Here is a 13,850-nt window from a genome sequence, read left to right on the forward strand (position 1 = left end):
CAGGCCTGCCCCACCACAGGGCTTTGTCCTGTGACTGTCGTCCAGTGTCTTTTAATGTGCTGCTACTACTCACCCTTGCCAATAAAAAGGGTCAATTTTTGGAGGGCTTGTGAAAAGCCATTGCTTGTTGCTTTTACATCCATGTATGGAAGAACCCCGGCAGGCATCTGCCAATAAAAAGGGTCAATTTTTGGAGGGCTTGTCAAAAGCCATTGCTTGTTGCTTTTACATCCATGTATGGAAGAACCCCGGCAGGCATCTGCCAATAAAAAGGGTCAATTTTTGGAGGGCTTGTGAAAAGCCATTGCTTGTTGCTTTTACATCCATGTATGGAAGAACCCCGGCAGGCATCTGCCAATAAAAAGGGTCAATTTTTGTAGGGCTTGTCAAAAGCCATTGCTTGTTGCTTTAATGCTTTTACATCCATGTATGGAAGAACCCCGGCAGGCATCTGCCAATAAAAAGGGTCAATTTTTGGAGGGCTTGTCAAAAGCCATTGCTTGTTGCTTTTACATCCATGTATGGAAGAACCCCGGCAGGCATCTGCCAATAAAAAGGGTCAATTTTTGGAGGGCTTGTGAAAAGCCATTGCTTGTTGCTTTTACATCCATGTATGGAAGAACCCCGGCAGGCATCTGCCAATAAAAAGGGTCAATTTTTGGAGGGCTTGTCAAAAGCCATTGCTTGTTGCTTTAATGCTTTTACATCCATGTATGGAAGAACCCCGGCAGGCATCTGCCAATAAAAAGGGTCAATTTTTGGAGGGCTTGTGAAAAGCCATTGCTTGTTGCTTTTACATCCATGTATGGAAGAACCCCGGCAGGCATCTGCTAATAAAAAGGGTCAATTTTTGGAGGGCTTGTCAAACCCATTGCTTGTTGCTTTAATGCTTTTACATCTATGTATGGAAGAACCCCGGCAGGCATCTGCCAATAAAAAGGGTCAATTTTTGGAGGGCTTGTGAAAAGCCATTGCTTGTTGCTTTTACATCCATGTATGGAAGAACCCCGGCAGGCATCTGCCAATAAAAAGGGTCAATTTTTGGAGGGCTTGTGAAAAGCCATTGCTTGTTGCTTTTACATCCATGTATGGAAGAACCCCGGCAGGCATCTGCTAATAAAAAGGGTCAATTTTTGGAGGGCTTGTCAAACCCATTGCTTGTTGCTTTAATGCTTTTACATCTATGTATGGAAGAACCCCGGCAGGCATCTGCCAATAAAAAGGGTCAATTTTTGGAGGGCTTGTGAAAAGCCATTGCTTGTTGCTTTTACATCCATGTATGGAAGAACCCCGGCAGGCATCTGCTAATAAAAAGGGTCAATTTTTGGAGGGCTTGTCAAACCCATTGCTTGTTGCTTTAATGCTTTTACATCTATGTATGGAAGAACCCCGGCAGGCATCTGCCAATAAAAAGGGTCAATTTTTGGAGGGCTTGTGAAAAGCCATTGCTTGTTGCTTTTACATCCATGTATGGAAGAACCCCGGCAGGCATCTGCTAATAAAAAGGGTCAATTTTTGGAGGGCTTGTCAAAAGCCATTGCTTCTTCTTTTACCACCTTATATGTATGAACCCTGGCAGGCATCAGCCGCCTAAAATGGTAAATTTTTGTACCTTTTTTAACAATGCATTAAGCATACAACATGCACAAGTGCAGTGGTTTCTGTTAGTTATCTCCGTGTCCCATCCGTTTTCCTAGAGCCATACATGTTGGCGTAACTTTGACACCAACTTTGCATTAAAGACAGCTCAAAAGTACTTGGATACACTCATGGGTGACCTAAGAGTGTTATACAGGGCTTCTAGGGCTTTAAAACAGTGTTATACACGATTTTTAGGGGCTTTCTTGTATTACAGGTTCGGTCAGAACTAGTTCGGTCCGAATCGAACTTTTGCACGAAATTCGGCGAACTTGCCGAACCGAACTTTTCATAAGTTCGCTCATCTCTACTGACAAACAATCAGTGAACAAGTTACAAATCAGTGAAACTTCACATCCATCTGCAGGATGCAAAGGGGGGAAAAAGAAACACATCACTTGCAGTGTTTCAGCATGAACCGTACCAAGCCATACACATGTAGCTCCATCTTCAGAAATAAACAACAGAAGTAGTCCAGGAACATGACATAACTTCCAAGGCCTGCCAAGCAGACCCTATGCCATCATATCTTTGCAGCAGAGCCATCACAGTTCAGTCAATGTGAAGATTTAGTTACCCACTCTTCTTCCAGCCAAGGTGTAGATTTCTGTCTCGGAGAAGAACTTGAAGAAGCAGACGGGAGTAACTGCCATTCTTTAAGTAATTGCATCACTTTTCCTGGCGAATTTGCAATCACCTTCCTTCCATCTTTCGTGATCATCAGTTTTACCGGAAATCCCCATTTATAGTGGACATTGTGCATTCTCAGGATCTTTGCAACTTCTTGAAATTCCTTTCTTTTAGCCAAGGTTACTGCAGATAGGTCAGTGAAAACTGACACCTCTTGAAATCTTTCAGGTAAATCCACTGGATTTCTGGCAGCTTGCATCATCTTTTCTTTAAAGTGAAAAAAGTGCAGCCGAGCTATCACATCTCTGGGAATGGCGGCAGAAAGCTCTTTAGGTTTCGGAATACGGTGAACTCTATCAAGAAGTAGATCCGATGCATGTGAATCAGGCAGTAAAGCAACGAAGAAGTCAGTGAGAAACTCCCCCAACTGTTCAGGTTTAATAGATTCAGGAATACCTCTGAACCTAACGTTATTGCGCCTAGAACGATCTTCCATATCCGCGATTTTTAACCGCATGAGCCTCACTTCTTTTTCTAGGGAGGAGTTAAGGTCTACCAACTTATTATGGGCGCCAGAAAATTCCGCCATTTTTGTCTCCGTGTGGGCCGTACGTTCCCCCAATGCATTAAATTCAGCTTGAATATTCATAAAAGCGGACTGTATGTCCTTCTGCAAAGATCTCAGACTTTCCAACATACCTTTGAGCATGTCTTCTGTAACAGGCTGAAACGGCCGAGAAGCAGGAAGCAGGGACTGTGAAGCACATGGCGTCCCGTTATCTAACTACAGTGTGGGAGACATATGAGGAATCCCCACACAGTTACTCACATTGCTACTGAAAGTCTCTCTACCAAGCGTGGAGGAGGACATGTGGGGAGATTGATTGCAGCCAGGTGCACTGGTCAGTGAAGATGCAGGCGATGGAGTAAATCTGTCTCCTGACTCTGTGTCTCGTCTGGTGCCGGCGCCATCTTGTGACCTCGTGGACGGGAAGAACTCAGTGAGTCTCGCTAAGCTCTCTTTTTTCTTTGCCTTCCTCATTATAAACTTTGATAAACTTTGATCCTGCAAAGCTTGCACTACCCCTGGACTCAAATATCGTCCTGGAAAGTGTAGATTAGAGCCGCTTTGATGCCTGGTGTAACGGAGCGAAGGCAAACACGTCTTACTCCATGCTCACGTATTTTTAAGGTTATTGCAGAGTCTTACAAGACGATGAGGAAACTGGTTGTGAGTTTGCGGATTTTCCCCAAAATATCAATGTATAACTTGTTTCATATGTTTCACAGGATAGAGTCTGGCATTATAATGTTGGGGGAGAATGGTGTGTCACTACTTTGTGTGCTGTACTTAGAAGGTACTGGGCAACCTGCTTGATCTGATAGTGTGGCCGTGACCAAAAGGCTGCTAGCCAGCATGTTGCACTACATGTAACTTTGTGAGTGACACCTTATAAAAGCCCTTTCTGTGTGTAATTGTAGGAGTTATTCCCACATGGCAAATCCATTCCATCTGAATATGTTTGTTTCTGCAACACGTGCATGGATTTCTGCAAACCCTATGCAGCTGAATGGGACAGTTGCATAAATTTCTGGATTTGTTGTGTAGACTAGGACATGGTCAGCAGAAGACAGGAGATTTAATGCCAGCTCTATTGTACTGCTGGATTCCTCAATAAGGCAGGATAGTAACATTATACACACGGATGAGGTTCTTTATGCATCTCCCCTGACAGTTTTTTAGGGCGGGGCTATATACCATCACATCCTGGAGACTGCAATAGTCTATGACATTTCTCAGTCAATAGTGTGCCTCCAATATGGCAGCCCCAGGAAGGTTTAAAGGCTATGTACACCTTTTGAAAACTTGTTTCTTTTAAAATTAAATATATACTAACAATGTGTATTGGTATGCTTGTTGCAACTTTTTATTTAAAATTATTTGTATTTTTTTAGATACACCTGCTTTGTATTCTGTATACAGAACAGCTCTATCTAGTGCTGAAACCTGTATCCGTCAGGTCAGCGGTTCACTATCAGCAATAAAAACGAATTAAAAAGTTGCACCAAACACACTGATACACATTTTTATTACAAAAAAAAAGTTTTCAAAAGGTGTACATATCTTAAAAAAGAAATAATAAACAGATACAACATTTAAAAAAAAACGAACACATTATTCTCTTCTACAGACAACTAATAAATTACAGCGAATTAATTAAACTAAATGTGATCTATGGGTGTAATCTATTCTAACGTTTTGTGAGAGCCACATGCACTTAAATAGGGTACAGTGCAGATAAAATGGTTTGACTATTAGATACTTACTTACTCTTATACAGCAAAATAACAATAATCATGCAGTTTAACCGGTTTCAGATTAATGAAATACTGTGCATTTTCTGCACCCATATTATGCCAGACCTAATTGCAAGAACTAAAAGCATCATAGGCATCTATAGTTACTGTCATTAGAGACATGGTCAGGCTGGGATTTGCAGGCATAATAGAGGTGCAAAAATAAGTAATATTACGCTCGTCTAATACCGGTCTCTCTTTTATTGTATACTGTGGTAATATTGCAGAATGAGACTGCAGGAATAGCTAAAAGCTTTAATGAATAGTCTATATATCTAAAAAAAAAAAATTACCTTGAATGCCCCAGAGATCTACAACCAATGCGTTTTTTTGAAGGTAAGTCAAGAGTCCATTGGTAACATTTAATGCAAGAAAGTGCAGTTTGTGATCAATCACAGGATTTACATTTTTCCAGACTGGTTTTATATATACAGAATGAAGAACATCATAAAAGCGATATCTTTAAAAGTAAATAAATATGAAAATTATATCATACACTTAAATGTGCAAATAAAAGACAAATGTTGCATATCAGTGGCATGAATACTTGGTGGATAATGTTTTGGTGGAGTGAAGATATGAAATCGAATGAAAGAAAATGATGATCTGAGAGACAAAGTGGAGTTGAAGGGAATGGAGTCGGCATTGAAATTAGTCACTTGAAAGAATCTGAAGGAGAAGGTTAAGAAGAGGAACTTTGAAGCAGTAGAGGAAAATGGGACAGCAATAGGGAGGTTGAAGTCACTCAGGGCAAGTGTGGGGTCCATCAGGTTTCTCTCAGGTTTAGGCATTTTGACAGCAGAGCAGCACACTTTTCTATTCTTGCGGTCAATAATACCGGAACTTCTAATGGAAGCAGCATAATGTAAGTGTAAACAGAGCCATAGAGAAGGGACAGAAGGAATAGCCTGGAAAATAGCGAGGTGACCGCAATATGACTACCCCTCTACGCTATCTGTTACCCATGCTGTCATAAGAGAGAGCAGTAGGATGGTAGTATCAGAACCTGAGGTCCAGGTTTCAATAAGAGCCAGGAAGTTGAGAAAATGTGAATGGGAATATTATGGGCAATGTTAAGCTTATTGTCCACCAAACAGACATTCCAGTGAGGCAATGAGATCTTGGGGACTCTGATTTCACCAGAATTAGGACAAATGTCACCTGCAGCTAGAAGGAGAAGAATGAGCGGATGGATGTTTGATTTAATACTATTCAGGCTTGGGATATGAATTGAGGTGACTAGACATGGCCCAAGGCCTGTATATGAATGTGAGTAGTTTATGTGCGCAGGGCAATAGAGAAGAAAAGGAACAACTGATACATGTAAGGCTCTGTTCAGACGCATCATGGTTTCTGTCTATAATAGAAACCACAAGGCATAGAAGGATGTGTCGCATGACTGGTACCACTGGCACACGATGTAGCCCATTGACTTATCCAGTCTGTTGGGTTTCTCCAACGTGTCCGTTATTTTAATTTAAAAATCATGCAACAGGATTTTTCCTGTCATATATAACAGAATCTGCAACGCAGATATGAACATAGCATATAATACATCTTTACTAAGTTATGCTATCTTTACTCATTTACCCTATTTGAATTCCTCTTTCTGTGGCCTCCTTTAGCCATCGAACACCCAGACACTGTAGTATATGAATCTGGAAAACAATTTTTCTTCCTAGTAATTCCAGAGGATCAACAACCACATCTTCTTCACTGAAGGGCCTATAAAATATGACATTTCAGTATATTAACCAATCATTCTCTCTTTTTACACATCAACAGATTGTAATCTGTTGATCTGTATAAAGATAGTGGTAAATTACCTTTATGAGCCTATCTATGAGCCTATTTTAGTTCTATTTTTGGGATGGGAGCAGGGCCGTTTTAGACGAAGTGTGGCCCTAGGCAAAGTTAAAAGTGGGGCGCCAAATGCTGAATTACCAGATGAACTATTACCTACATACTGTTACTGAACATAACTCACTATTATAAGACTAATAATAACAATAATAATACAATATAAGGTCCAAATAATACTGCCACAGGATAACCACATAGTGACTGAATAATACCCCTGTACTGTTACCGAATAATACCACCACACCACAACCACATAGTGACTGAATAATACTCCCATACTATTACTGAATAATACCGCCACATCATAACCACATAGTAACGGAATAATACCTCCATACGGTTACTGAACACAACTCACTACTAGGGTATGTTCACACTTATCCCTCCCCCTTGTATATAGTGCCATACAGCCCCCCCTTAGTAGATCGTGCCACACAGCCCTCCCCTTGTATATAGTGTCATACTGCTCCCCCTTAGTAGATAGTGCCACACAGCCCTCCCCCTTGTATATAGTGCCACACAGCCCCCCTTGTATATAGCGCCACACAGCATACCTACAAAAGACCTCTAAAAAGGGGAAAAACAGGGGGTCCCCAACGACTATATAGACAACCTAGAAGCACTGAAGCACAGGGGACAAAACACCCCAATAAATGGTATATACATATAACAGCCACGTATTGTAAAATAATATATATATCTTTATTAATAAATAATAATACATGGTATCACATGAAATATAATAAACATACAAACAAACAAACACATGGAGAGCAGCAGCACGGTAAACCAATAAGTATACCGAAGGGTTAACAGACCTGGCCCAACTCAGAGTCTAACCTCCAATATCAGATAACTATTATCTGATATTGGAGGTTAGACTCTGAGTTGGGCCAGGTCTGTTAACCCTTCGGTATACTTATTGGTTTACCGTGCTGCTGCTCTCCATGTGTTTGTTTGTATGTTTATTATATTTCATGTGATACTATGTATTGTTATTTATTAATAAAGATATAGCAGCCACGTATTGTAAAAGAATATATATATCTTTATTAATAAATAACAATACATGGTATCACATGAAATATAATAAACATACAAACAAACAAACAAACACATGGAGAGCAGCAGCACGGTAAATCAATAAGTATACCGAAGGGTTAACAGACCTGGCCCAACTCAGAGTCTAACGTCCAATATCAGATAATAGTTATCTGATATTGGACGTTAGACTCTGAGTTGGGCCAGGTCTGTTAACCCTTCGGTATTCTTATTGGTTTACCGTGCTGCTGCTCTCCATGTGTTTGTTTGTATGTTTATTATATTTCATGTGATACCATGTATTGTTATTTATTAATAAAGATATATATATTCTTTTACAATACGTGGCTGTTATATGTATATACCATTTATTGGGGTGTATATGTATATACCATTTATTGGGGTGTTATATGTATATAGCGCCACACAGCCCTAAAATATAATTGTACTTACCTAGCCCCATTCCCGCAATGGATGGAGTGCTTCACATCCTAAGCCAGTGTCATGCAGTGACGTCATCACTCCGGCCTGTGCAGGGATTCTTCCCAGCGTCTTATGGGCTGCAGACCCAACATGGCCTGCAGCCTATAGTATTCAATTGTATCTGCATCCTGAAGACGCAGATACGATTGAATGTGGCAGTCGCTAGCACCGCCCCCCATTCTAGCGATGCCACCAGGCCGGGCAGTGCCTCGGGCACTGTAACAGCCGCTATGGCTGCTATAGTGGGCAGGGGGCCCTGAGAGGACAGGGGGCCCTGGGCAATTGCCCAGTTTACTCCCCGCTAACGCCGGCCCTGGATAGGGGGGGTGTTGCTTCATGTCATGTTACTACCACAGGCCATCAGTAAAACATTTTGTCCATCCTCAGACTTGCATAGATCTCCTGCAGAGGTAGCACAATAACAGCCACATAAGGAAATTAACAGTTTTTCCACATATAGTCAGAAAGTATAATAATTAAATGGATTTATAATTTGGCAATTTCTGTCACATGATTAGAGTAAATCTGCAGGTTATTAAACCTAAACAAAATCTAACTGATACATCTATGTTTTGGTGGCACAAAGAAAAACATATATCATATAGTAAGAGGTGATATTTTTATATAAAAACTAGTACAGAATATAAAAAGTGGGTTAGCCTACAGCAGCCAATAAAATACTTCCTTTAATTTTCTAACATTTATTTTTAAAATGACAATAGGAATGTGATTGTTATGGTTCATATATGTGTTATAGTGCACCAATTTACCTTCCATAACTGGAGCAAGGGGTAATGTTTATCATTATAATGGCTTCCTCTACCCCTTCAGAATCCAAAAGTTCTGTCTGTTCTTCCAGTTTCATACAATAAGCTAGAGACTGAAGCCAAATGTGAGCAGATCCTAAATGAATAGCCTCAACTGGATCCCAAAATGGATCACTTTCACGGTCCAATGTCATATTGCCTTCCAGGAATTTCTGGTATAGTTCCTCCATCAGAAACTTTCTGTTAATGAACTTAGATTTTGACCATATCCATACCTAAAAACACATAATATAGATTTTTCATAAGGAAGTATTTTTTGCTAAGTGTATATATATATATATATATATACCATACATAGCAACAAAAATGCTTCTCACAAATTCAGTGTTCTACACATACGCACACTCATAGTCAGAGAGGTGGTAATTTACTGGGTTATACTTGATATACTAGTGCAGCCATGACAGATGTTCTTGTCAGATTCATGTGTTGTGTGTCATGATGTGATCTTATCATTGGCTGTTGTCACTGCTATCTTTTATAATAAATACAGCCATCTCGCTCTTCTGTCACTTATTTGCAAACAATGTTTTTTGCCTTGGCAGCAGCTGGCTGGCACTGGTTTCTACTTTTGCTTACTATTTACTTACTTACTAAAATGTTTAAGTTCTTTACCATATTAGTAAAAAATGTATGGTAACACTTACCAGTTTTGTCAAAATTTTTTGTTCGTTAGCATTTTTATTAACAAATTAGCATGATCTGAAAGCTGAAGCTACATCAGGTTAGGAGTTCAAGGCTGGAAAGTACTTTATACTGACATCCACATTTAGGACTGTGCAGTATGAATTGTACGTTTGGATGGATGCTTTAATATTTAAAATAAAATGTATACTTGGTTTTCACAGTAGCACCTAGAATATGTATTATGAATTTATCAACTTTACCTGTTGAGTACTTCTATTGATCACTTTCACCATTATTTCTTTTTGAAGATCGTAACCTCTGGAATCAGTCAATGCCAAATTTTTCACTTTTAGCTCAAACTTTAGGCCCTGCTCAGAGATTAAAATCACATAATCAATATAATTTCAGCAAAAACATTGTATACACCAGTAGTAACAAAGTCTATTTTTCAGTTAACAAATATTAATTTCCCAAATGTAAAAGATAGGAAGAGAGGCGTGTTTTACCTTCATAAGCTCTTCACTGATCTGATTTGCTTCAGTAACTAGGGGCATCAATTTAATATAGTCATGGAAGACTGCCAGCACACTTGGATCAGGTTTGCCATCTTTATTGTGTTTGGGGCCTGCGTGGAAAAATATTGGATTCATTTGATTTTTTTTTTTTAATTGCTTATTTAGAAATGTTTAAAAAAAAGAAAAAACAAAGAAAGTCTTACGTATCAAATCAGCACGCAGGTTGTACATCTGAAAAATATAGTAAAAGCACTGAAATAACACAATGGGGGGGTGGAGCCTTACCGCGAACTGTGATGGACGCTTAAGCCTGTGGCTCCTTCACTGGGTACGTTCGGACCGCTTATAAATCACCTTTCAAGGCCAAAAAAAATGGTCAAGTCGGCTAGAGATAAGTTCAGTGACCCACCTACTACTCCCAGATCAGGATATGTCAGTCGGATCTTCCAAAATTCTGGAAAAGGGTCACGAAAGGGTCCAAAATGCCGCCGGACACGGCTTCAGCGGCAGACACTGCAGAGTCTGATATTGACAGCGTGACGGATGGAGACCAAGATGGGGCTGCTCCAGCACCAATTTCAAAGGGATTTCTCCGCAGAACTCTCCTCCAGGCCCTCAAATTGGTCATGACTGAATTAGCTGACATCAAGACGGAAGTCCAGCAAATTGGCCGTAAAGTAGAGGACCTAGAGTCGGCCTGCACTAACATTCTGGAACATTTAGCAGCACTGGCATCAACTGTTTCTCAACATACGGGACACCTTAATAAAGCCCTCACCTTGATTGAAGATCAGGAAAATAGGAGCAGGAGGAGAAATGTTCGCATCAAAGGCTTACCGGAGACCTGGGCTACGGAAGCACTACAAAAGGTGACCATGGATATTTTTTTTCCGACCCCTTAGGCCTAGACAGAGCTATCACCATAGCCATCGAACGGGTTCATAGAGCCCTACGGTCGAGACCGAAACCGAATGAACAACCATGTGATGTGATTTGTTGCCTACTCTCCTATGTGGATACAGCAGCTATTCTCTCTGCTGCGAGGGAGCGTCGCTCTATTATATACCAGGAAGCAGAGCTTTCGTTCTACCAGGACTTGGCACCTACAATGCTGGCAAAAAGGTGCCAATTGAAACCACTTCTAGATGCTTTGTGGACACGCAATATTCAATACACCTGGCACTTTCATACTCCATCTGATCTACACAGGATCTGGCCGATCTTGGATATACCGCCGGTTGAAGTGGCTTCTTGGTTGGCGACTCCAGACATAGAGTCTCTACCTTCCCTTCTGAAATTTGCACCTTGGACTGTAGTGCATAAACCTAAATCTCCAAAACGAAAGAAGTTGATGACAAGAGACTTCCAATTACCTACCTGATGTGGATACCTGGGTTTCTGACAGATACTGGTAGTGAGTCACTAGAAACGTAATGTTTTTCTTCTAAATGTTGTTAGATGTACAGTGACGGTTCATAGTTATGACTGAACCTTTATAACTTTCTTGCATTATATGAGGGTCCTTATTATTACGAATTATCTTTGTCTTAATGCAAGACTTGTAACAAGTTTATTATGCCTTGAAGTTCTCTATATCACTTTTTTATGATTAGATGTGGTTCATCGTTACACCTATTAGATCAGGACTTCATCACTGTCCCCCCAAATACTCGAAATACCTCGCCATTTTTTTTTTGCTTTTACACCAGTCTGGTGTTCTGGGAAAGAAGCCATTGAAACCTAGGTTAGTAGGTATTTAGCCAGTTCAGGACCGGGCTATTTTGCGCCTTCAGGACCAGACATTGTTTAGCCATTTTTAGCACGTGTTAGTTAAATGGCTATAACTTTTTTATTTGTTGGGCTAACGACGTGATTTTTGTGAAATTTTTTCCGTAGACAATGCAGGTTTCATTTTTTATCGTTTTTATACACACCTTTTTTGCTATTTTAGAATTTTTATTAATAAAGTTTGAAAATAATAGTAAAAAAATAAGCTTTTTTACGTTTCAGCTATTTTTTTTTTGGTAATAACATAGTTTTACCCTAAAATAGACCTTTTATTTGTGATCGTCATTGTCTACTGTAAATTTTAATATATTACATGTCTATATTAGGGTAATTGGGTCAGCGCTAGCGTTGCAACAATGATTGGTGGGGGGGAACGTTTTTTTTTGGGGTGGGTATTTTATGTGTATTTATTATTTACATTTTTTTTGCACTTTACTTTATTATTTTTTTATTACTATGGTCTGTCCCCCAAAGGTCAAAAAAGACCTTTGGGGAACTTTATATATTTTTTTTCTTTCTTTTACACCATGTTTTTCCATTGTAACTGGGGCTACACAGCAACCCCAGTTACAGGGGAAATCAGCCCTCTTATAGTGACGATTGTCACTAATAGGGCTGTGCTGGGTCTTGTAAGACCCAGCAGCAGTCTGCCACTAATGGCACCCGGCGATCATGTGACCAGTCACATGATCACCGGGAGGAATAGAGACAGGGCCGCTGCTGCTGTCTCTATTCATATACACAGCGTTCATTGAGCGCTGTGTAAAAAGACATTGGAGAAGACAGAAGCAGGTAAAGCTGCTTCTATCCTCTCCTCATGGTCCCCGGCAGTCACTGACAGCCGGAGACCCGACATTCAGCTGCCCGATCGCGCGGGCAGCAAGTTAAAACCCGAGCCGTAAAAAGTCTATGGCTCTGGTTTTAAGGACCCTGACCGCTGGCCGTAAAAATACAGCCAGCGGTCGGGAACCAGTTAGACTTTAATGCAGCATTGCTTTCGGGCAAACTTTGCTATTAAAGGACTGTTGTTTATTGTAATTGTGTGCTGCTATCCCCAACTTATACTTAGCCCCCCTCATAACCCACACGCACTCCCTTTGTTGATTCTAATACCAAAGCTTAAATTCTACATACAAAAGATCCTAAATTAGATGGCAGACATAGTGGTCTCTTCGTTTAATGTTAAGGGTCTGAATTCCTCTGACAAAAGACATCATGTGATTTTGCTCTCCCGTAAAATTAAGGCTTCCATCACTTTCTATCAGGAAACGCATTTTAAAAACCGTAAAATTCCAAGTCTCTCCTAAACATATTTTTCACAATGGTTTCATTGCCGTCACCTAAACTAAGCCTCCAAGGGAGTCAGTATAGCGATTTATAAATCAATCCCCTTCAAACTTACCCAACAGTATGCTGAGGTCGAGCCCTTTTTCTAAAAGGTACTATAGCCTCTGTTATATATACATTTGCAAACATCTATGTACCTAATGTCAACCAAATTTCATGGCTATTGACGACCCTAGATCAACTTAAGATGTTTGCTGATGGTCCTATAATCCTAGGAGGGGATTTAAATGTAACTTTAAACCCGCTGTTGGACTCAAAAAATCTCCTATCTCTCAAGCAGCCATTCGTAAATTATACTCCCCCTTGTAGATATTTGGAGACACCATAACCCCGCAGCTATAGATTACTCTTATTTCTCCTCAGTACATGGTTAGTTTCAGAGACTGGACTATATATTTGTGTCAGTTACACTCCTTCCATATACCGCATACCCCAAGATTGGGAATATTACAATAACCGTTCATGCTCCTGTAAATATGCATCTTACACAAACTTCATTGCCAGTGAAGGAATGGAGATAGCGATTAAATGAATCTCTACTAGACTCAGAGGCTAATTGTGGAGTTTTGCAAGATTATTTACAAGAATTCTTTAGGTTTAACACTTCTATCTTCAATGACCAACCAATCCCACAAGGTCTACATTCGGGGTTTCTTGATGGCACTTGGCTCCAGTGTTAAGAAGAGCAGACAGAGGAAATTAGATTATCTTATGTTGCAGATAGCGGCATTAG

At 40.2% G+C, this 13,850-nt stretch overlaps 1 protein-coding gene across 1 annotated transcript in view; it reads right to left on the bottom strand.

The window, feature by feature from the left end:
* LOC142760553 (kinesin-like protein KIF28) overlaps positions 1 to 13,850 on the bottom strand; it is a 97,000-nt gene that overhangs the window by 29,326 nt on the left and 53,824 nt on the right. The window contains exons 12-16 of the mRNA XM_075863744.1: positions 9,974 to 10,092; positions 9,728 to 9,835; positions 8,784 to 9,055; positions 6,217 to 6,351; positions 4,920 to 5,086 (exon numbers count right to left, since the gene is read on the bottom strand). Coding sequence (XP_075719859.1) covers positions 4,920 to 5,086; positions 6,217 to 6,351; positions 8,784 to 9,055; positions 9,728 to 9,835; positions 9,974 to 10,092 — 801 coding nt within the window. The remainder of the gene's footprint in view (positions 1 to 4,919; positions 5,087 to 6,216; positions 6,352 to 8,783; positions 9,056 to 9,727; positions 9,836 to 9,973; positions 10,093 to 13,850) is intronic.

Source organism: Rhinoderma darwinii, chromosome 4, assembly GCF_050947455.1.
Source record: "Rhinoderma darwinii isolate aRhiDar2 chromosome 4, aRhiDar2.hap1, whole genome shotgun sequence".
In the NCBI taxonomy this organism is placed as follows: domain Eukaryota; kingdom Metazoa; phylum Chordata; class Amphibia; order Anura; family Rhinodermatidae; genus Rhinoderma; species Rhinoderma darwinii.